This window comes from Pseudophryne corroboree, chromosome 5 (genome assembly GCF_028390025.1).
Source record: "Pseudophryne corroboree isolate aPseCor3 chromosome 5, aPseCor3.hap2, whole genome shotgun sequence".
Taxonomy (NCBI): Eukaryota; Metazoa; Chordata; class Amphibia; order Anura; family Myobatrachidae; genus Pseudophryne; species Pseudophryne corroboree.
In genome coordinates, this window is record NC_086448.1 from 74,168,728 (window position 1) to 74,192,709 (window position 23,982).

Here is a 23,982-nt window from a genome sequence, read left to right on the forward strand (position 1 = left end):
GTAACCAGGAAGCCGGGGACCACTGTTTTTAAGTAACCAGGAGCTGTACGTGTAGCGTTGCAGCTGCACGGAATTAGGAATTAACAGACGCTCCCAGACTGGCTCTCCTCATTTGTCAGTGTTGCTGTTATAAGCCAGTCAGCCAAGCTCTCCGTGCCGGTTATAGCTTATGCCTTGTCTGTATAAGTTGCTGACCCTGTCTCCAGATCTTGTGGATACTCTGCTGTCAGCGTCCGGAGTCTTACCGGTACACTTGGGCCGCGGGGCTGGCTTCTCTGGCAGTGTGCGGGCAGCGGCGGAGGTGGGCTGCTGCGCCGGGTCCGTGTGCAGCAGTGGCAGGTGGTGAGGGGGTCCGCTCGTGGCGGCAGGACGCCGCTACAGCGGGATCGCTCTTGCTGAGCCGTTGCTAGGAGACTAGAGGCAGTGAGCAATGTGGCTTTGCAGAAAGGTCTGCATTACTGGGCGCCGCCATGTTAGAGACCAAGTTTTAAGCATAGTTCCTGTTTCCTGTTTCTTCCAGCCAATCCAGGGGAAGCTCTCCCTATAAAAGCGCTGGTTTAGGACAGGGACGCCAGTGCTTCAAGTTACAACCCTGTTGTAGGTGCTTTAGCCTGTGCTCCCAGGATCCTTGTCGTATTCTGGTTACTCCTGATCCTGCTTGGTCGGTTCTCTATTGCTGCTGCAGTCCTGTCGTTCCTAACCTGCTACTGCCTGTGGAAGCGCTCCTGGAAAACCCGGTCCAGTAAAACTTTTTGGGCACAGTCGGCCCCGGGTCTTCTGCCTCGTCTTTCAAGCCACACTCCACAGATCTACTTCACCAGCCACGTCTTTGTACCACCGACCACAACCTGCAGATTGTTATCTTCAGCCTCATCCTCCAAACCACAGTCCTTGTCTCCAGCCACGTCTTCAACTACCATCCACAGTTCCACAGTTCATCATCTACAGTCTCGTTTTTCAAATCACAGTCCACAGTTCTTTGCCTCCAACCACGTCTTTTAACCACTATCCACAGTTCCACAGTTCATTTTTCACAACCTCGTCTTTCAAGCCACAGCCTGCAGTTCTTTATCCGCAACTACATTCTTTAACCATCGTGCCCAAGCCACAGTTCTCTACCTCAGCCCTGTACATAATAAATACTATTCATTGACTCTCAACCCCGCCTACGTTCTTCATTGCTCCGTGTCCCATGCAAAGGAATTATATCCAATCCCCTCATCTTGTTCACCCACAGCCAACTACTTCCTCGGGCAAGTCTCAGCTGCCGGATCCTCAAACTTTGCTAGACGTGACATCTGCCTGACCTGTGGATACTATGCTAGACCTTGCCTTGTTTGTACCCATGTTCTGTCCCTAGTGAATTACCCCTTTGCTTGCCATCCCAGTGTGTGCTCAGGCTGCAAGATATACCAACCACATTGTACAGCCTGACCTCTACCCTCTGTGCTCCAGTCTAGCTACATCAACCCTCAGTTAAACTCCTGCTCATTGGGGTCATTCCGAGTTGATCGCCAGCTGCCGTTGTTCGCTGCATAGCGATTAGTGTAAAAAACGAATAATCTGCGCATGCGTATGCACCGCAATGCGCACACGCGTCGTACGGGTACAAAGAGCTTTGTGGTTTTGCACAGGTTCTAGCTACGTTTTCAGTCGCACTGTCGGCCGCAAGAAGATTGACAGGAAGGGGGCGTTTCTGGGTGGCAACTGACCGTTTTCAGGGAGTGTTTGGAAAAACGCAGGCATGCCAGGGAAAACGCAGGGGTGGCTGGGCGAACGCTGGGCGGGTGTGTGATGTCAAAAGCCAACCCTCCAACGTTAGAATCAACGCACATGAAGAGTAAGTCCAGGGCTGGTCTTGTTTTACACAAAATGATTTTGCAGGCGCTCTGCTGCACAGGCGTTCGCACTTCTGCAAAGCGAAAATACACTCCCCGGTGGGCGACGACAATGCGTTTGCACGGCTGCTAAAAACTGCTAGCGAGCGAACTCGGAATGACCCCCATTATCCTGTGGTCTCCAGCCTATTGTGTGAGCCCCTACTGCTAGAGGTTAGAAGGGTCTGCTGCTAACGTCTTGGTGCCAGATACTACAGGACACCTTCAGAGGTCTTGTGGAGTCCATGCCTCAATGGGTGAGAGCTGTTTTGGCAGTGTGAGGGGGACCTAGACAATATTAGGCAGGTGTTTTTAATGTTATGGTTGAAGGTTGTTATGTCCTCATTAGCGTAATCTCCAATAGCAATCTTAAACATATAAAATAATTTAGCATGTATAATAAAATACATTATCAAGTTTCCATTACTCTGAATTATTTGCATGAATGTGCATAAATACTTTCCTATACAGTATGTCTGTGTGTATCCCAGGTTCCATAACAATTCTTCCAAAAGAATTATACATCATTTATCCATTATCATTTCCATTTAAACTATGGGGGTGATTCAGACCTGATCGCTGGGCTGCTAAATTTGTTGTCCTGCATTCAGATAGTCACCGCCCAGGGGGAGTGTATACTCGCCGTGCAAGTGTGCGATCCTATGTGTACGCTGAGCTGCAAAAAATCTTCCAGTCACATCTCACTCACCATCGAATGATTTTTCTACTGTGTGCAGTCTGTGCGCAGCCCAGGAATTACTCCTACAGTGCGATGAGAAGAGGCTGATCGGGTCCGGAGCTGGCATCACCCACCCTCCCTGAAATGCTTGGGAACACCTGCGTTTTTCCTGACACTCCCTGAAAACGGTCAGTTACCACCCACAAATGGCCTCTTCCTGTAAATCAGCATGCAAATGGCTGTGCAATTGAAATTTTCACACCAGCCTGTCGCTGTTTGGCGATGCCTATTGTTGTTTGGCGACGTGTGTGTGTACTGCGATGCATACGCATGCACAGTCTATCGATAATCGCCCGCTGTGCGAAAAATGCACTGCAGCGATTAGGTCTGAATCAGGCTCTATATCCTTCACACATATCCATACTCATTAATTCACTATTCTGCCCCATTAATACTGCTCTTTGTCACACAATACTACAATACTGGTGAAGATGGTCATTAAAATAAGATTTTAAACCTACCAGTAAATCTTTTTCTCGTAGTCCGTAGAGGATGCTGGGGGCTCCGTAAGGACCATGAGGATAGACGGGCTCCGCAGGAGACATGGGCACTTTAAGAAAGACTTTAGGTCTGGGTGTGCACTGGCTCCTCCCTCTATGCCCCTCCTCCAGACCTCAGTTAGAGAAACTGTGCCCAGAGGAGACGGACAGTACGAGGAAAAGATTTTTGTTAAACCAAGGGCAAGATTCATACCAGCCACAACAATCACACCGTATAACTTGTGATAAACTAACCAGTTAACAGTATGAAAACAACACAGCATCAGTCGGAGACTGATAAAACGATGAAACTATAACATAACCCTTATGTAAGCAAAACTATATACAAGTCTTGCAGAAGTAGTCCGCGCTTGGGACGGGCACCCAGCATCCTCTACGGACTACGAGAAATAGAATTACCGGTAGGTTTAAAATCTTATTTTCTCTTACGTCCTAGAGGATGCTGGGGACTCCGTAAGGACCATGGGGATTATACCAAAGCTCCCAAACAGGCGGGAGAGTGCGGATGACTCTGCAGCACCGATTGAGCAAACAGGAGGTCCTCCTCAGCCAGGGTATCAAACTTATAGAACTTTGCAAAGGTGTTTGAACCCGACTAAGTAGCCGCTCGGCACAGCTGTAAAGCCGAGACCCTCGGGCAGCCGCCGAAGACGAGCCCACCTTCCTAGTGGAATGGGCCTTGACCGATTTTGGTAACGGCAATCCAGCCGTCGCATGCGCCTGCTGAATACTGTTACAGATCCTTTCGAGCAATAGTCTGCTTTGAAGCAGGAGCGCCAACCTTGTTGGCTGCATACAGGACAAACAGTGCTTCTATTTTTCTGACTTTAGCCGTTCTGGCCACGTAAATTTTCAAAACCCTGACCACATCAAGGGACTCGGAATCCTCCAAGTCTCGTGTAGCCACAGGCATCACAATAGGTTGGTTCATATGAAAAGAACCTTAGGCAAGAATTGAGGACGGGTCCGCAATTCCGCTCCATCCATATGGAAAAACCAGATAGGGGCTTTTATGAGACAAAGCCGCCAATTCCGACACTCGCCTAGCCGAAGCCAAGGCTAACAACATGACCACTTTCCAAGTGAGATATTTTAACTCCACCATTTTAAGTGGTTCAAAACCAGTGCGACTTAAGGAAACTCAACACCACGTTAAGGTCCCAAGGCGACACCGGAGGTACAAAAAGAGGCTGAATATGCAGCACTCCCTTCACAAAGTCTGTACTTCTGGGAGAGAAGCCAATTCTTTTTGAAAGAAAATGGATAAGGCTGAAATCTGAACCTTAATGGAGCCTAATTTTAGGCCCAAATTCACTCCAGTTTGTAGGAAGTGAAGGAAATGGCCCAGATGGAATTCTTCCATAGGAGCATTCCTGGCCTCACACCAAGAAACATCTTTTCTCCATATACGGTGATAATGTTTAGCTGTCACGTCTTTCCTAGCCTTTATCAGCGTAGGAATGACCTCATCCGGAATGCCCTTTTCCGCTAGGATCCGGCGTTCAACCGCCATGCCGTCAAATGTAGCCGCGGTAAGTCTTGGAACAGACAGGGCCACTGTTGCAACAGATCCTGTCTTAGAGGAAGATGCCACGGATCTTCTGTGAGCATCTCCTGCAGATCCGGATACCAGGCCCTTCGTGGCCAATCTGGAACAATGAGAATTGTCTGTACTCCTCTTTTTCTTATTATTCTCAACACACCTTTGGGATGAGAGGAAGAGGAGGAAACACATAGACCGACTGGAATACCCACGGTGTCACTAGGGCGTCCACAGCTACCGCCTGAGGGTCTCTTGACCTGGCGCAATACCTTTTTAGCTTTTTGTTGAGGCGGGACGCCATCATGTCTATCTGGGGCAGTCCCCACTGACTTGCAATCTGTGCGAAGACTTCCCGATGAAGTCCCCACTCTCCTGGATGCAGGTCGTGTTTGCTGAGGAAGTCTGCTTCCCAGTTGTCCACTCCCGGAATGAACACTGCTGACAGTGCGCTTACATGATTTTCCGCCCAGCGAAGAATCCTGGTGGCTTCCGCCATTGCCACTCTGCTCCTTGTGCCGCCCTGGCGGTTTACATGAGCCACTGCGGTGATGTTGTCTGACTGGATCAGAACTGGTAAGTCGCGAAGCAAGGTCTCCGCTTGACGAAGGGCGTTGTATATGGCCCTCAGCTCCAAGACGTTGATGTGAAGACAAGTCTCTTGACAAGACCTTGGAAGTTTCTCCCTTGTGTGACTGCTCCCCAACCTCGGAGGCTCACGTCCGTGGTCATCAGAACCCAGTCCTGAATGCCGAACCTGCGGCCCTCTAGAAAGTGAGCACTCTGCAGCCACCACAGGAGAGATACCCTGGCCCTGGGGGACAGGGCGATCAACTGATGAATCTGTAGATGTGATTCGGACCACTTGCCAGTAGGTCCCATTGGAAGGTCCTCGCATGGAACCTGTCGAAGGGAATGGCCTCGTATGATGCCACCATCTTTCCCAGGACTCGAGTGCAGTGATGCACTGACACCTGTTTTGGCTTCAATAGGTTCCTGACCAGAGTCATGAGTTCCTGAACCTTTTCTATCTGAAGATAAACCCTTTTCTGGACCGTATCCAGAATCATGCCCAAGAAGGTCAGACCAGTTGTAGGAACCAACTGCGACTTCGGGATATTGAGAAACAGCCGTGTTGCTGTAACACCTTCAGTGAAAGTGATACGCTGTTCAGTAACTGCTCTCTTGATCTCACTTTTATGAGGAGATCGTCCAAGTACGGGATAATTGTGACACCCCGCTTGCGCAGGAGCACCATAATTTCCGCCATTACCTTGGTGAAAATCCTCGGGGCCGCGGAAAGCCCTGGTAATGACAAACCTGTACCGCAAATCTCAGGTACGCCTGATGAGGTGGATATATGGGAACATGAAGGTATGCATCCTTTATGTCCAGGGATACCATAAAATCTCCCCCTTTCTAGGCTGGCGATGACCGCTCTGAGCGATTGCACCTCGAACTTGAACCTTTTCAAGTATAGGTTCAATGATTTTAAATGTAAAATGGGTCTGACCGAACCGTCCGGTTTCGGGACTACTAACAGGGTTGATTACTACCCCTTCTCATATTGAAGTAGGGGAACTTTGACCACCACCTGTTGATGATACAATTTATGAATTGCATTTAACAGTGGCTCCCTTTCTGGGGGAGAAGCTGTTAAGGCCGATTTGAAAAACGGGCGAGGAGACACCCCTTCGAATTCCAGCTTGTAACCCTGGGAAATAATTTCTATTGCCCCGGGATCCACCTGTGAGTGAACCCAGATGTGGTTGACAAGTCGAAGACGTGCCCCCCCTGGGGCGGACTCCCTCAGCGGAGTTCCCGCATCATGCTGTGGATTTTGTAGAGGCCGGGAGGACTTCTGCTCCTGGGAACTAGCTGTGGTTGGCAGCTTGTTTCCCCTGGCCTTACCTCTGGCAAGAAAAGACGATCCTCGTACTCTCTTGTTTCTATTTAACCGAAAGGACCGCATTTGATAATGTGGTGCTTTCTTAGGCTGTGAGGAAATACATGGCAACATTTTTTATTCAGTTGCAGTAGTTGTGGAGACCAGGTCCGAGAGACCTTCCCCAAACAATTCCTCACCCTTGTAAGGTGAAACCTCCATATGCCTTTTTGAGTCGGCATCACCTGTCCATTGCCGAGTCCATAGGACTCATCTAGCAGAAATCGACATAGCGTTGATTTCTAGAACCCAGGAGGCCAATGTCTCTTTGAGCATTTTTCATATATAAGACAGCATCTTTAATATGACCCAGGGTCTAGAAAACGGTATCCTTATCCAGGGTATTAATTTCCGTCGATAAGGTACCTATCCACGCTGCTACAGCGCTACAAACCCAAGCCGACACTATCGCCGGTTTGAGTAAAGTACTAGAATTGTGTAAATGGACTTCAAGGTAGCCTGCTGTCTGCGATCAGCAGGATCCCTGAGGGTAGCCATAATGGCAGCGGTACCTTTTTGGATAAGCGTGTCCAAGCTTTTTCCCCTCTTGGGGAAGATTCTCACCGTATCCTGTCCTTAGTCGGGAAAGGATACGCCCTAAGAATCCATTTTGGGGATCTGCAGTTTCTTGTCTGGAGATTTCCAAGCCTTTTCAATAACTCGTTCATGAGATGGGGGAAAGGTTACCTCAGGTTTCTTTACCCTATACATGTGTACCCTCGTGTCAGGGACAGGGGGTTTGATATGCAAATCATCTTTTATTACAATAATCATATATTGAATACTTTTAGCCAATTCTGGCTGTAACTTTGCATAATCGTAGTCGACACTGGAGTCAGAATCCGTGTCGGTATAAGTGTCTACTATTTGGGATAGTGGGCGCTTTTGAGACCCCGAAGGTCCCTGTGACATAGGTGAAAGGCAGGGTTTGATTCCCTAGATTCAGTGCAATAAATTCACATTAGCACTTAAACATTCCACATATCCAACCAGTAAGGTGTCGGTGTTGCCGACAGAGACACCACAGTCATTTACTCCACCTCCTCCCTATGAGAGCCTTCTACCTCAGACATGCCGACACACGCGTACCGACACACCACACATTCAGGGAATCCTCTTATCTGAAGACAGTTCCCCCACAAGGCCCTTTGGAGAGACAGAGAGAGAGTATGCCAGCACACACCCAGCGCTAATGACCCAGGAAAAAACACCCAGTATGTTTACCCAGATAGCGCTGTAATCTTTATTTTGCGCCAATTATGTGCCCCCCCCCCCCCCCCTTCTTTAAAACCCTCTTTCACTGTGGATAAGCAGGGGAGAGTCCGGGGAGCTTCCTCTCAGCGCTGTGCTGTGGAGAAAATAGCGCTGGTGAGTGCTGAGGAAGAAGCCCCGCCCCCTCAGCGGCGGGCTTCTGTCCCGCTCAAATAATGAAAAACCTGGCGGGGGCTCTTTATATATACAGTGCCTAGCTGTATATATGTCTTTTTGCCAGTAAAAGAGGTTAATATGCTGCCCAGGGCGCCCGCCCTGCACCCTTACAGTGACTGCCGTGTGTGAGGTGTGTGGGAGCAATGGCGCACAGCTTTACTGCTGTGCGTTACCTCAGTGAAGATCTGAAGTCTTCTGCCGCCTCTGAAGTCTTCTTTCTTCTCATACTCAACCGGCTTCTATCTTCCGGCTCTGTGAGGAGGACGGCGGCGCGGCTCCGGGACGAACTCCAGGGTGAGACCTGTGTTCTGACTCCCTCTGGAGCTAATGGTGTCCAGTAGCCTAAGAAACAGAGCCTGACATTAAAGTAGGTCTGCTTCTCTCCCCTCAGTCCCTCGCTGCAGGGAGTCTGTTGCCAGCAGAGCTCCCTGAAAATAAAAAACCTAACAAATATACTTTCTTTTTAGGAAACTCAGGAGAGCTCCCTGTAAAGCACCCAGTCTCCTCTGGGCACAGTATCAAATTGAGGTCTGGAGGAAGGGCATAGAGGGAGGGGCCAGTGCACACCCAAACCTAAAGTCTTTCTTAAAGTGCCCATGTCTCCTGCGGAGCCCGTCTATCCCCATGGTCCTTACGGAGTCCCCAGCATCCTCTAGGACGTAAGAGAAAAGGAAGTTAATTATTTCTGGGAAAGGGGGGGGTGGGGGGGGGGGAGAATCCCATACAATGCAACTGTACATGTACTGAGCATATGTGCATGCAAGCCAAATGCATGCTCAGTGTGATCAAGGGAATTTTGTTCAAGCTAGTAGTGCACTGTGTTACTGAAGGAAGCCATGCACTTGGCTAATGGTTAGGCACTGACATACCGTATGAAATTTGCTTGCTCTGGGCAGCTTCTGGGCTGTGCTCAAGTTCCGGTGTGGCTGGGACACCAGCAATTTGATCCAGATCATCCAGCAGTAGAACAGCTGGCTGCCTCCAGGAAGCCTCCGCAAATCCTTCTTCCAGAGTCTGGCATAAGCTTTCCAGCGTCTTTCCTGATAGATGGCCAGGTTATACAGATTAGTGGCACTACATGCAAACGTTGAGATTACTTATAAACTGTATGTGTCTCCTACACAGTGGAGGCAGCCATTTTCTACGCTGAACTAAGCCTGTCAATGAGGAATGCAATAATGTCACTGGTCCCCATTGGTTGCACAGTGGTTAGTATTGCTGTCACACACATACAGCATTGAGGAACTGGATTCAAATCTAACTAGAGTTCTATCTTTGTGGAGTATGCATGATCTCCTTTGTGTTTCCCCAATGGTTCCAAAAGCATAATGGTTGTAGGCTGTAAGCTTAACTGTGACAGGGACCGAGATGAATGACTAAACATTCCCTGTTCAGCGCTGCATAACATGTTGGTGCCATATAATAATAATAATAATAATAATAAAAAATAATGATAACAACAACCTATATTCACATGTATATTAAACTGATCCACACAATGGTTGCCTCCACTATGGGGGTAATTCCAAGTTGATTGCAGCAGGAATTTTGTTAGCAGTTGGGCAAAACCATGTGCACTGCAGGAGAGGCAGATATAACATGTGCAGAGAGAGTTAGATTTGTGTGTGGTGTGTTCAATCTGCAATCTAATTTGCAGTGTAAAAATAAAGCATCCAGTATTTACCCTGCACAGAAACAAAATAACCCACTCAAATCTAACTCTCTCTGCACATGTTATATCTGCCCCCCCTGCAGTGCACATGGTTTTGCCCAACTGCTAACAAAATTCCTGCTGCGATCAACTTGGAATTACCCCCTATGTGTAGACAATGAGAAAAATTTTAATTGAATTTGAAATAGCAAATATTGGACAGCTTTATTTTTATACTACAATTTACATTAGTTTGGACGGGAGGGGATTAATATGCCGGCGGTCAGAATACCGACAGCAGCATACCGATGCTGAGAAGTCCCAATGGCCCCCTAACCCTCACTTCCAGCAGACTAATCCTAACACTCCCCCCTGCAGCCTAACCTTAACCCTCCCCAGTGGTGCCTAAACCTAACCCCCCCTTCCCGCAGCCTACCACCTAACCCTCCCAGTGGGTGCTTAAACCAAACCCCCCCTCCATGCAGCCTACACCTAACCGTCCCCCCGCAGCCTAAACCTAAGCCCCATCCACCGCCTGTGGCTTACCTCTCAGACTGGACAGCATGCGCTCTTTCGAGATTTCGATGCTGGGCTAGTGACCCTAGTCAGGATGCCGGTGTCGGCATTCCACGTAGTGTTGGAATTCCAGCATATTTCGACTGTCGGGATCCCGACCGCCGGGATCCTGACCAGATTCCGTTTGGACATACTTCTACCAAAATATAAATCTCTCTGCATGTGTTACATCTGCCCCACCTGCAGTGCAGCATGGTTTTACTAAGGCGCAAAGTTACTGAATTGTTTTTGCTTTGCTCTTAACACGGAATCAGCCCCAGAATATAAAAACACAGTTGTAGCTTCTTGACTTAAGCCTCCCAATTATAGAACTCAAACACACTGGATTTAGCCAAGTCTGAATTCTGCTACTGATTTTATAATTTGATAAGTGACGATAGAATACGGGAAGGAAAAAGCTATCCAAATAGTGTCCGACTTTATCTAATGTCCTTCTATACAGGTTACAGTAAATTTGAACCAATGATCCCCAATTGTGCTGCTTTTAATACCACTAAGGAAGCAAATTTGTTTCAGGAAAAAATAAGATTTTACTTACCGGTAAATCTATTTCTCGTAGTCCGTAGTGGATGCTGGGGACTCCGTAAGGACCATGGGGAATAGACGGGCTCCGCAGGAGACATGGGCACTTTAAGAAAGAATTTGGATTCTGGTGTGCTCTGGCTCCTCCCTCTATGCCCTTCCTCCAGACCTCAGTTAGAGAAACTGTGCCCGGAAGAGCTGACAGTACAAGGAAAGGATTTTGGGAATCCAGGGTAAGACTCATACCAGCCACACCAATCACACCGTATAACTTGTGATAACTTTACCCAGTTAACAGTATGAACAATCACAGAGCATCAGATAAACTCTGATGCAACTATAACATAAACCTTATTTAAGCAATAACTATATACAAGCATTGCAGAAGAAGTCCGCACTTGGGACGGGCGCCCAGCATCCACTACGGACTACGAGAAATAGATTTACCGGTAAGTAAAATCTTATTTTCTCTAACGTCCTAGTGGATGCTGGGGACTCCGTAAGGACCATGGGGATTATACCAAAGCTCCCAAACGGGCGGGAGAGTGCGGATGACTCTGCAGCCCCGATTGAGCAAACACAAGGTCCTCCTCAGCCAGGGTATCAAACTTGTAGAACTTTGCAAAGGTGTTTGAACCCGACCAAGTAGCCGCTCTGCAAAGCTGTAATGCCGAGACCCCTCGGGCAGCCGCCCAAGAAGAGCCCACCTTCCTTGTGGAATGGGCCTTAACTGATTTAGGCAGCGGCAACCCTGCCGCAGAATGAGCCTGCTGAATCGTGTTACAGATCCAGCGAGCAATAGATTGCTTTGAAGCAGGCGCCCCAAGCTTGTTGGAAGCATACAGGATAAACAAAGATTCTGTTTTCCTGACATTAGCCGTTCTGGCTACATAAACCTTCAAAGCCCTGACCACATCCAGTGACTCGGAATCCTCCAAGTCAGTAGTAGCCACAGGCACCACGATAGGTTGGTTTATATGAAAGGATGAAACCACTTTCGGCAGAAATTGTGGGCGGGTCCGCAATTCTGCTCTATCCGCATGGAAAACCAGATAAGGGCTTTTATGTGACAAAGCCGCCAATTCTGACACACGCCTAGCCGAAGCCAAGGCTAATAGCATGACCACCTTCCACGTGAGATATTTCAATTCCACCGTTTTGAGTGGTTCAAACCAGTGCGATTACAGGAAACTCAACACCACGTTAAGATCCCAAGGTGCCACTGGAGGCACAAAAGGGGCTGAATATGCAGCACTCCCTTTACAAACGTCTGAACTTCAGGCAGAGAAGCCAGTTCTTTTTGAAAGACAATGGATAGGGCCGAAATCTGAACCTTAATGGAACCCAATTTAAGGCCCAAAGTCACTCCCGCCTGTAGGAAGTGAAGGAAACGGCCCAGCTGGAATTCCTCCGTAGGGGCATTCCTGGCCTCACACCAAGCCACATATTTTCGCCATATACGGTGATAATGTTGAGCTGTCACATCCTTCCTAGCCTTTATCAGCGTAGGAATAACTTCATCCGGAATGCCCTTTTTCTGCTAGGATCCGGTGTTCAACCGCCATGCCGTCAAACGCAGCCGCGGTAAGTCTTGGAACAGACAGGGCCCCTGTTGCAAAAAGTCCCGTCTTAGAGGCAGAGGCCACGGGTCCTCTGTGAGCATTTTTTGCAGATCTGGATACCAAGTCCTACTTGGCCAATCCGGAACAATGAGTATTGTTCTCACTCCTCTTTTTCTTATGATTCTCAGCACCTTGGGTATGAGAGGAAGAGGAAGAAATACATAGACCGACTGGAACACCCACGGTGTCACCAGTGCGTCCACAGCTATCGCCTGAGGGTCCCTTGACCTGGCGCAATATTTCTGTAGCTTTTTGTTGAGGAGGGATGCCATCATGTCCACCTGTGGCAGTTCCCACCGACTTGCAATCTGTGTGAAGACTTCTTGATGAAGTCCCCATTCTCCCGGGTGGAGGTCGTGCCTGCTGAGGAAATCTGCTTCCCAGCTGTCCACTCCCGGAATGAACACTGCTGACAGTGCGCTTACGTGATTCTCCGCCCAGCGAAGAATTCTGGTGGCTTCTACCATCGCCACCCTGCTCCTTGTGCCGCCTTGGCGGTTCACATGAGCCACTGCGGTGATGTTGTCTGACTGAATCAGAACCGGTTGGTCGCGAAGCAGGGACTCCGCTTGACGTAGGGCGTTGTATATGGCCCTTAGTTCCAGGATGTTGTTGGAAATTCCTTCCCTGTGTGACTGGCCCCCACCCTCGGAGGCTTGCATCCGTGGTCACCAGGACCCAGTCCTGAATGCCGAATCTGCGACCTTCGAGAAGGTGAGCACTCTGCAGCCACCACAGGAGAGACACCCTGGCCCTGGGGGATAGGGTGATTAACCGATGCATCTGAAGATGTGATCCGGACCACTTGTCCAGTAAGTCCCATTGGAAGGTCCTCGCATGGAACTTGCCGAAGGGAATGGCCTCGTATGAAGCCACCATCCTTCCCAGGACTCGAGTGCAGTGATGCACTGACACCTGTTTTGGTTTTAATAGATTCCTGACCAGTGTAATGAGCTCCTGAGCTCTCTCTATCGGGAAATAAACCCTTTTCTGGTCTGTGTCTAGGATCATGCCTAGGAGAGGCAGATGAGCTGTAGGAACCAACTGCGACTTTGGAATATATAGAATCCAGCCGTGTTGCCGTTACACTTCCAGAGAAAGTGATACGCTGTTCAGCAATTGCTCTACTGATCTCGCTTTTATGATGACATCGTCCAAGTACGTGAAAATAGTGACACCTTGCTTCCGCAGGAGCACCATCATTTCCGCCATTACCTTGGTGAATATTCTCGGGGCCGTGGAGAGACCAAACGGCAACGTCTGAAATTGGTAATGACAATCCCGTACCGCAATTCTGAGGTACGCCTGATGAGGTGGATAAATGGGGACATGAAGGTATGCATCCTTTATGTCCAGAGTCACCATAAAATCTCCCCCTTTCAGGCCTGCAATGGCCGCTCTTAGCGATTCCATCTTGAACTTGAACCTTTTCAGGTATATGTTCAGGGATTTTAAATTCAATATGGGTCTGACCGAACAGTCTGGTTTCGGGACTACAACATGGTCGAATAATAACCCCCTCCTTGTGGAAGGAGGGGAACCTTGACCACCACCTGTTGAAGATACAATTTGTGAATTGCAGTTAACACTGTTTCCCTCTCGTGGGGGGAAGCCAGCAGGGCCGTCGGTGAGGGGGCATCTCCTCAAAGTCTAGCTTGTATCCCAGAGACACAATATCTATTGCCCAGGGATCTAACAGGGAGTGAACCCACTTGTGGCTGAACTTACGAAGGCGTGCCCCCATCGGGCCTAGCTCCGCCTGTGGAGCCCCAGCGACATGCGGTGGATTTTGTAGAGGCCGGGGAGGACTTCTGTTCCTGGGAAATAGCTGTGTTGTGCAGCTACTTTCCTCTGCCCCCGCCTCTGGCAAGAAAGGACGCACCCCAGACTTTCTTGTTTCTTTGTTCGAAATGCTGCATTTGAATATGTCGTGCTTTCCTAGGCTGTGCAGGAATATAAGGCAAAATATCAGAATTACCAGCTATAGCTGTGGAGACCAGGTCCGAGAACCCTTCTCCACACAATCCTCAGCCTTCCATATGCCTCTTAAGTCGGCATCATCTGTCCATTGCATATTCTACAGGACATGTCAAGCAGAAATCGACATAGCTTTGACTCTAGGATCCAGTAGACTCATGTCTCTTTGGGCATGTTTTATATATATATATATATATATATATATATATCTCTTAAAACAGCATCTTTAATATATTTATCTCTATATGTACATTGCTGATAAGGTACCTGTCCACGCTGCCACAGCGCTATAAACCCATGCCGACACAAATCGCCGGTCTGAGTAGTGTACCAGAATGTGCACGCTATCTGCAGGATCCCTGAGAATAGCTGTTACGTCAGGGCTACCTTTTGGGCAAACGTGACACCCTAGGGGAAGATTCCCATCATATCCTGGCCCTAGTGGGGAAAGGATACTCCTTGAGAATTCTTTGTGGGAAACTGCAGACTCTTGTCTGGAGATTCCCGCTCTTTTTCATCATGAGAGGCGGGAAATTTACCTCAGCTTTCTTCCCCTTAAACATGTGTACCCTTGTGTCAGGGACAGATGAGTCATCAGTAATATGCAAAACATTTTTTTTTTTTTATTACAATAATCATATATTGAATACTTTTCTGCCATTTTGGCTGAAACTTTGCATTATCGCAGTCGACACTGGAGTCAGACTCCGTGTCGATATCAGTGTCTATTATTTTGGATAGTGAGCATTGAGAGCCTCTGAGGGTCTCTGCGACATAGGGACAGACATGGGTAGATTTCCTGTCTGTTCTCTAATCCTTTGTGCAATAAATTTACCTCAGCACTTAATTACACATATCCAAACAGGTGTTGGCGTTGTTGACGGAGACACCTCTCACACACACACATTTGCTCCATCTCCTCCTTAGGGGAGCCTTTTACCTCAGACATGTCGACACACACGTACCGACACACCACACACTCAGGGAATGCTCATCTGAAGACAATTCCCCCTTAAGGCCCTTTGGAGAGACAGAGAGAGAGTATGCCAGCACACACCCCAGCGCTATTAACCGAGGAATAACACAGTAACTTAATGTTAACCCAGTAGCTGCTGATTATATTGATTTTTGCGCCTAATTATGTGCCCCCCCTCTCTTTTTACCCTCTTCTATCGTGTAACTGCAGGGGAGAGGCTGGGGAGCTTCCTCTCAGCGGTGCTGTGGAGAAAAAACATGGTGCTGGTGAGTGCTGAGGAAGAAGCCCCGCCCCCTCGACGGCGGGCTTCTGTCCCGCTTTCATGCACAATTTTGGCGGGGGCTCATACATATATACAGTGCCCAACTGTATATATGCAAACTTTTGCCAAAGAGGTCTCTAATTGCTGCCCAGGGCGCCCCCCCCGCGCCCTGCACCCTTACAGTGACCAGAGTATGTGGGTGTAGTGTGGGAGCAATGGCGCACAGCTGCAGTGCTGTGCGCTACCTCATGTGAAGACTGGAGTCTTCTGCCGCCGATTTCGAAGTCTTCTTGCTTCTTGCACACTTTATGCAATGGTCCTTTATGCAATGGTGCACAATTAATGACCTAACACGTGTGTGGATCAATTCGGGTGTGTGTACATATGAGAACAATTCCACAGATAGAAAATTCCAATTAGGTGTAGAAGATACTACACATTGTTTATTGTTTTTTTCCCTTCCACACGAGGTGACCCTGAGATAGGAGCGCACATTGGAATAAGAGGGAAAAGAAACCTTGATAGGAGTTCATATTTCCATAGTCGTGTGAGTTGGGGTACGATACCCAGGTTTATGTCTTAGATATTGAGACTGTGAATATCCAGATTGCGTGTTTAGAAGAACAGATACCTTGATGTATTTTACATACCCACTAACAGCGTGAGTGGGGGTACTCCAAATATAAAACTTTCACCCATTTGAATAGGAAAGTGACTTAATATTGTCAATATTTGTTTCCGTTTCATGAGCTTAATGAAATTATCGATCCTATCCCATTTTTATCTTCTGTTTACAATAATTTGGATTAGGGGTGATATCCAATTGGATTGATATTTTCTATAAGCAGCATTTTCCCTGCGCCAATTTGTGTGATCTGCAAAAAAAACACTTTTTCCCACATTCTTGCTTCTTTCACCCGGCTTCTGTCTTCCGGCTCTGCAAGGGGGACGGCGGCGCGGCTCCGGGATCGGACGACAAAGGGTGAGATCGTGTGTACGATCCCTCTGGAGCTAATGGTGTCCAGTAGCCTAAGAAGCAGGACCTATCTGCAGAGAGTAGGGCTGCTTCTCTCCCCTCAGTCCCACGATGCAGGGAGTCTGTTGCCAGCAGAGCTCCCTGAAAATAAAAAAACCTAACAAAATACTTTCTTATAGCAAGCTCAGGAGAGCTCATTAAACAGCACCCAGCTCGTCCGGGCACAGATTCAAACTGAGGTCTGGAGGAGGGGCATAGAGGGAGGAGCCAGAGCACACCAGAATCCAAATTCTTTCTTAAAGTGCCCATGTCTCCTGTGGAGCCCGTCTATTCCCCATGGTCCTTAAGGAGTCCCCAGCATCCACTAGAACGTTAGAGAAAGTAATTTTTTCTTCCATCTAAGTAAATCAGTAACATATGCAGACAAATAGTGGCAGTTGCTCAATCATTCCTGGAGATAATTATAGATCAGGTGCTATAAAGGGGGAGGGGGTAACAGACAAACAGCAGACAGAGAGGGGGGGGGGGGGTGCTTTCCCCCCCTGGTATCCCCCCAGCACACTAAAAAAATTACCTGTAACCATACCTGAACCTATCTGGTAATAGAAATTAAGAGAACTGGTCACACGTGTGTGAAATTCTCTGAATTTCTATTACCAGATAGGTTCAGGAATGGTTACAGGTAATTTTTTAGTGTGCTCGGGGGATACCATGGGCAGAAAAAGCACCTCCCCCTCTGTGTCTGCTGTAAATCAGTAATATATTTATAAACTATGCGACATTTGATACCCTTTAATAGTTTGCAGCTGATTTCTTCCACGTGAGCTTCCATGCTGTCAGATGCCTCTTTACATAAGGCGTTTGCTATAGTGGACTTCCCGCAACCCTGGAAATAAAGGATAATAATATTATTATTAATAATAATAATAATAATAATAATAAATGCAGACCATTGACTGTAACAAGGTCATACTTAAAAATGTGAGGCGTCGCCAATATTGTACAAACAAGATTCACTTTAAAATCGGGGACAGCTGATGAAAACGTGGCAAAACGCGCGGACAGATACCTTTGGTCCAGACAGGAGGATGGCTCCGCTGCGGAGTCCCGACGCTGTGGAGACGAGTTGTCTGGACAACGGACGCCCCATAAGACAATGAACAATATGCTCATAGCAGGATGTCGCTAAGACATCAACACCTCTGTAATAGGAACATATGCATTACTTTCTTCTCCACTTATATGCCACTTTAATACTTAAAAACATTTTGTTTTGTACAAACCACTACACAATTACGTACTTGAAGAACCACAACAGTAATAAAATACCACAGCAACCCTGCTCCCAATAGATAGACAAAACGCCTCCCCTCCAGTAATCTGGAGACAGTATGCCTCATTTAAGAACACTATGGTGCTATGCCACAGTGCGCGGCTTTGCAGAGTTTGTTGGCAACACATTTGCGGTGATGCAGTAGTTATTATCTGTAGATGGGAGGAGTCAGGCGAAGTAGCGGCCTTCCTTTCTAAGTACTAGAGGGCCTAGTTTTGGGGAGAGGGATTATGAGATGAAGTAGTAGAAAGAGCATGTTTAGGGTGTCCCTGGCTGCACAGTGAGTCAATGACAGTGATTTCTGCATTAGGTCAGAGCTGGCAGTGGTTGTCTCATTCCATACCTTCAATGTAAAGCATTTTGCACCTTTCAGCTTACGCACCTCATGAGGCTAAACAGAGCAATGTTTAAGGAGGAAAGTAAAAACAATAAAAGTTAACTAAAGGCAATGGTTATAATGTATGAAGTTGGGCTGTGATGCAACGTTCACACTTAAGTGGATGTTTTTGAGATTTTTGTTATATAGTTTGCAGAATTATCTAAAGAGAGCAAGCAATATTAGAGATGGCCATCAAATGGGTTACCACTGATGGCATAAAACCATTAAACCAAAAAATCATCAATTGTTTCATCCATGGATTGAAATTTGTGCTGTGGGAGGCAACCAATCAGGGAAGGGGGAGGGACTGAACAGAGCAGGGCTAACCAGTGGGCCAATCACAGAAGGAGCAAGACCAAGTGCCATCAGGGAGGGGACTATGCTCCATTCCCCTCCACCCGAAAGAAAGAAATAAATTACCACCATCGATGGTGGCAAACCATCAGATTTCCGCCATTAATGGCAAAACCATCGACCAACAATGGTCATCCCTAGACAATAAGCAAGACCTCAATGTACAACATTCACATCAGTACACTTCCTAAATGAGTTCCAATGAGTGAATTTAAATAATTTTATATTTAGCGTCTCCCCTAGACACAATATTAATGTTGGGAACAAACGTTACACATACCCCAAGTACTTGATCGGCAGGTAGGGGAGATTTTGATCAACCTGTAAAGGTGTGGGGGGACCCTCTGATGGCACAAATTCCATATTGACCTAAATAAAATACAAAAAGGCTTCAGAAACACACAGAATATAAAATCACAGAAAGGTCATAATTGGGATATTGCGTTACCTATCTATCATAATAGAAGCCACGTGGAGAAATTGGTAAAGTATTGCCAACTACTAAATATTAGGCAACAGGAATCCAGTTGCCATCACATCCATGACGAAAGTGCTATTAGAAGCAGTTTACATACTGGAATTATTTCTGCTTGGTTGGGGAAACCGGAGACCAGATTAAAGACTGCCCTGGGGCTCATCTCCACTTGGGTGAGGTACTGGTGATGTCACCATATGAGGTCACAGGACTTCCTTTTAATTGTGCGGCATCTCCTGTGCTTATGTACTTTATATTTGCCATCTTTTATCCACTGCACAAACTGCTGGGAGTACCATTTCACTCTGGTAAATGATCTTACATGATATTTACATGAATTTTAGTCTTCTGTAGGAAGTGAGGACATAGCATATAGATATGATCCTGGCTTGTATCCTCTGAAGAATCATGGCATTCAAACGAGAATTCTGCCACGTCTGTCCAGGATGGAAAAAAAAAATGATTGTTAGACATCTCAAAAGTTGTAAACCAAAGGCCAGGAACTGTGCAAATGCAAGTGACGATATACATGTGGCTCGTTTCAGCATTATCACTGATGAAAAAGGACAACATAAGAGCCAATAGCAATTATGACTGAAGTATATCTTAGCTCTCATTTTTTTATGCAAATAAACTTTTAAAATTATTACTGTAATTATAATATTCCTGACAGGAGGAATGGGGTGTTTTTTTAATTAATATGCATATTTTAGTTATTTTTTGGTAAATTGTTCCTTGAGGCTGGCATGCATGCTTTGGGGGGTATTCAATTAAGTGCCGTTTTTTCGCCTGTTTTTTAATAATTTTTTTGCAAAACACATGCATCAGTGGCGAATTCACCGATAACGTGGTTTTCCCCAGTGCCGGATTTTTCTAACCAGTCGAAAAACCGGCACGGGCATTGAATAGGTCGAATGTAAATTCGACCTAAAAACTGGTGAAAAGTGATGTTTTTTCGACTGGTCGAAATAACGGCATTAATTGAATACTCCCTTTTGTCATGTTTCTAATATTGAAGGCGTAGGCCACCTGAGGCACTCCAGCTGCCTTGTTACTACACATCCCAGCATGCCCTTCCACTGGTTTGCTTTTAGGGAATGTTAAAACTGTGGCAAGGCATGCTGGGAAGTGTGCTTCCACGGATCGCCTACCACTGCAATATCGGATTTTAGGGCAGCAGGTGTGCACACGGCCAGAAGTGGAAGGTAGACACAAACCAAAATGTGCGCTCATGTTTGATGTGAATCTATATCTTGGGTAAAAGCACTTAATGTAACTCTAAAGCAAGCCCTTTATTATGACCCACAAATGTAGAACAAGCCTGTGATAAAGGGGGTCATTCTGAGTTGATCGTACGTAGCAACTTTTTGCTGCCCGTGCGATCAACTAGACGCCGCCTATAGGGGAGTGTATTTCTGCAGAGCAGGGCTGCGATTACTTATGCAGCCCTGCTGTGCAAAAAAAGATTCCTGTAAAACAAGACCAGTGTAAGAGTTACTTACCCTGTGCGACGGATCCAGCAATGCAGGTCCCGGGATTGACGTCAGACATCCGCCCTCCAAGCGCCTGGACACGCTTGCGTTGGACTCACCACTCCCCGAAAACGGCGAGTATCCGTCCCTCCACGCCTCCACGCTGTCAATCTTCTTACGATCGCGATCACTTTCTTCTGGTCGTTGCCCGGCGACGGCTGTTGTTGGGCAATGATGCGCGTGCGCATTGCGGGCGCCGTGCAGCCGCAGTCCCAACCCGTTCGCACCGCTGCGACAACCAGCAGCGTGTGAACGGGTCGGAATGACCACCAAAGTACATGCCTTTAGTATTCCTACACACATCAGAAGTCATTTAATATGTTTAGAGCCTAATTTACAGGTGGACGCATCAGCGGTGCGACAATATGTTAATGTTGCACAAGGAGTCTGAATATTTAAGTGCTGCGTCCATTTACGTGCTGCGTCTACATTTTCATATGGGCAACGGAACTCCTTTGCTAGGGACAGGAAATCTGCGTCAAAATATGGCGACCCCGGCAACAACGCTTCCAGAAAACATGTGCGATACGCCCCTAAATGCGGCTTAGGGTGTCACTGTCAATACCCATGTGCAGAACGGGGATTATGCATGTGCAGTCCACCCACCATCAGAGTTCTATGGACAGGCATATATCTATTGGCAGCATTAAATATATATTTATTCCAATAGTAATCGTAGTAATTTAATTTTCTATTCACTGGGACAGACTATGAATTCCAATAGTTATTCCAGCTGTTGCTAGCACAGTCTGTTAATCTGAGACCTATAGTCACCAATTTGTTTTTTCTTTATTTAATTATATTGGACCTGGAAAAGGTCAAACACAAAGTAGCTGTAGGAACGGCCGGCTCCAGTACTGCACAAATACACTTTCTGCAATTCATAAATCAGCAAATATGAGATCATTACATTATCATATACATATATGTATCATACCAAATAATTCAATGCCATTTTGCAGCCCTGAAGACGGATGGATATATTCTATTGCCCTTTTAAATCCCACAGCCAGTACTGCCAACCAGTGGCTGCATCGGAGTCTTATAGAACAAAATTAATAAATTGTGAACACAGAAAAATATCCACTGGTACTTACCTCCACTGACAGAAAACGGTGCATGGCCAGTTTTCCCTGACACCCAAGGTGATGATAGTGTACCGGATGTCTGTAGCCATGTACTGAATGCAGATTTTATATCCTCTAAAGGGATGTTTTTGTCCTTCAAAGAGACCACAATAATTAGGGTTGGAGTTAATATGAGACACAGCAAGTCTGTCCCTTGGCAAGTTAGACTGTTCTTACTGTCATCAGCAAAGACAAGTTTATTGAAGTATTGAGAGTATTAAACTGACTTTATATGGGGGAACTTTATATTACTGAATGATGGTCCACTCCCTCCCCCCCCCCTCCCCCACAACTCTCGTCTGGTCAGTAATCACCATCGGTAGGTCATGAAACATGATACTCCTGAGTTTCTGCATGCAATGTACTGCATGCTGTCCTTCTCACATTCTGGCTGCCTGGTTCTGCTGCTGCACAAGAGGGAGAGCTAGTGATGTCAGTGTGCTCCAGCTGGAGGACCCTGGGTCCAGTATCTTCTGCCCACTCCTAAATCTGGTTTTGACCACACCCCAATATACTACGGTGGCATGCTTCTATATAGACAGAGGGCCCAGCACAGCTCTTTGCTGCCCTGCTTATAGGAAGTGTATCTCTTGCGTTTGCAGCAAAATAAACACTAGCTAGACACTTCTGATTGGTTGATCATGTGGTGAACACTCCAGCTGGGGATATATTATATGAAGTCATATCTATATATTCACGTTATTCAATACTTAAGTTTCTGTAACAAAGACTAGAAATATCCCAAAACAGGCATCCTCTCACAGGTCAAATACTAGCAACCATCCAAGGTGCTCTGTACTGCAATACCCAGATCTTAATATACCGAATATCCCTCCACCCCCTCCTCTCAGTCTCCATCGCTCTTTCTGTCATTTCTGTCCCCCATCCTATATCCCTCTCTCTGATCTGTCTCACTTTTCCCTAATCCCTCAATCGGGGCTGTGTCTGTCAGGCAGCCAGTGAGAGCTGTGAGGAGAGGGAGAAATGGGGCCTCACTCCAACTCAAACTGCGTTTATACAGAGTAGCTGTATATATAATAGATATTTTAGATTTACACTGAGATATGACAAAGCAATACATGTGAGGATAATTTACAGTTAGGAACAAACTGAAATACCATGTGCAAAATGTGCACCGGGGGAAACCATTTTATGCCAGAGGGGAGGAATGCAAATTGGGACTACCTAGGTTAGAGTTATGAGGGTGCAGCTTACATATCTGTATTCATACACTATTGCTACAATTGCGACCAACAACCCATTTCTGCATGCCAGGTCCCGTGCAACTTGGCTTGCGCTGAGCGTCTTTTTCACAACTGTTTTGCACAAATGTGCATGTTAATCACAATTTGATAAAACCGCTTCGCGAGACTGCACGGATTCTTTGACTGTATACGATGTGCTAGGATGCAGCGTCCCCTGCTTTTGTTTTACGCCAAGTTCTGATGTGCTTTGTATACAGGCTCAGTCGCGCACAGATATACAAGTGTCGCATATAAAATGAAATCCGTGCAGCCTCATGAAGCGGTTTTGTCACATCAAGTGAAAAAAAGACGCTACAACGCTTTGCGTGGCTCACGTGCACAAGACTTCTCGCGCCGCCTGCCGTAATGAGGCTAGGAGTATGAGAACACTTATATAGCTCAACTCAGTGCAGAAATAGAGCTAGCCAGTATGTGTAACATGGGGCCTAATTCAGAGTTGTTAGCAGTTCGGCAAAACCATGGGGGTTATTCCGACCCCTTTGCACGCTGCAACTTTTTGCAGCCTTGCAAATGGGTCGGAACTGCGCCTGTGCGTCGTTGCCCGGCGACGGCCGCCGCCAGGCAGTGACGAGGTGACCGAAGAAAGCGTTCACATTGGTGAACGCAAGAAGATTGACAGGGACAAGGCGGCAACTTGGCAGCAACTCACTGTTTCTGAGTGGTGTAGTACGGCTGACCGGCGGTCTCCTGACCGCCGGTCAGCTTACCGACGCCGGGATCCCGGCAGCATACAGACGCCGGGATCCCGGCGGGGAGGGGCGAGTGCAGCAAGCCCCTTGCGGGCTCGCTGCGCTCGCCACGCTGCGGGCTCGGTGGCGACCTGCGGTCGCCACGGGTTCTATTCCCACTCTATGGGTGTCGTGGAAATAGTCCCTGTTGGTCGGCATGCCGACCATCGGGACAGTGACCCGTCGGGCTGGTGGAGG

At 47.2% G+C, this 23,982-nt stretch overlaps 1 protein-coding gene across 6 annotated transcripts in view; it reads right to left on the reverse strand.

Annotated features, from left to right (window-relative positions):
- Positions 1–23,982, reverse strand: part of PEX1 (peroxisomal biogenesis factor 1) — a 130,702-nt gene that overhangs the window by 36,370 nt on the left and 70,350 nt on the right. For all 6 annotated transcript variants that reach the window (XM_063921374.1, XM_063921375.1, XM_063921377.1 and 3 more), the window contains 6 exons: positions 21,762–21,885; positions 19,466–19,569; positions 18,938–19,026; positions 17,661–17,793; positions 17,381–17,477; positions 8,899–9,069 (listed from right to left, as the gene is read on the reverse strand). In XM_063921374.1, the coding sequence (XP_063777444.1) occupies positions 8,899–9,069; positions 17,381–17,477; positions 17,661–17,793; positions 18,938–19,026; positions 19,466–19,569; positions 21,762–21,885 (718 nt within the window). The remainder of the gene's footprint in view (positions 1–8,898; positions 9,070–17,380; positions 17,478–17,660; positions 17,794–18,937; positions 19,027–19,465; positions 19,570–21,761; positions 21,886–23,982) is intronic.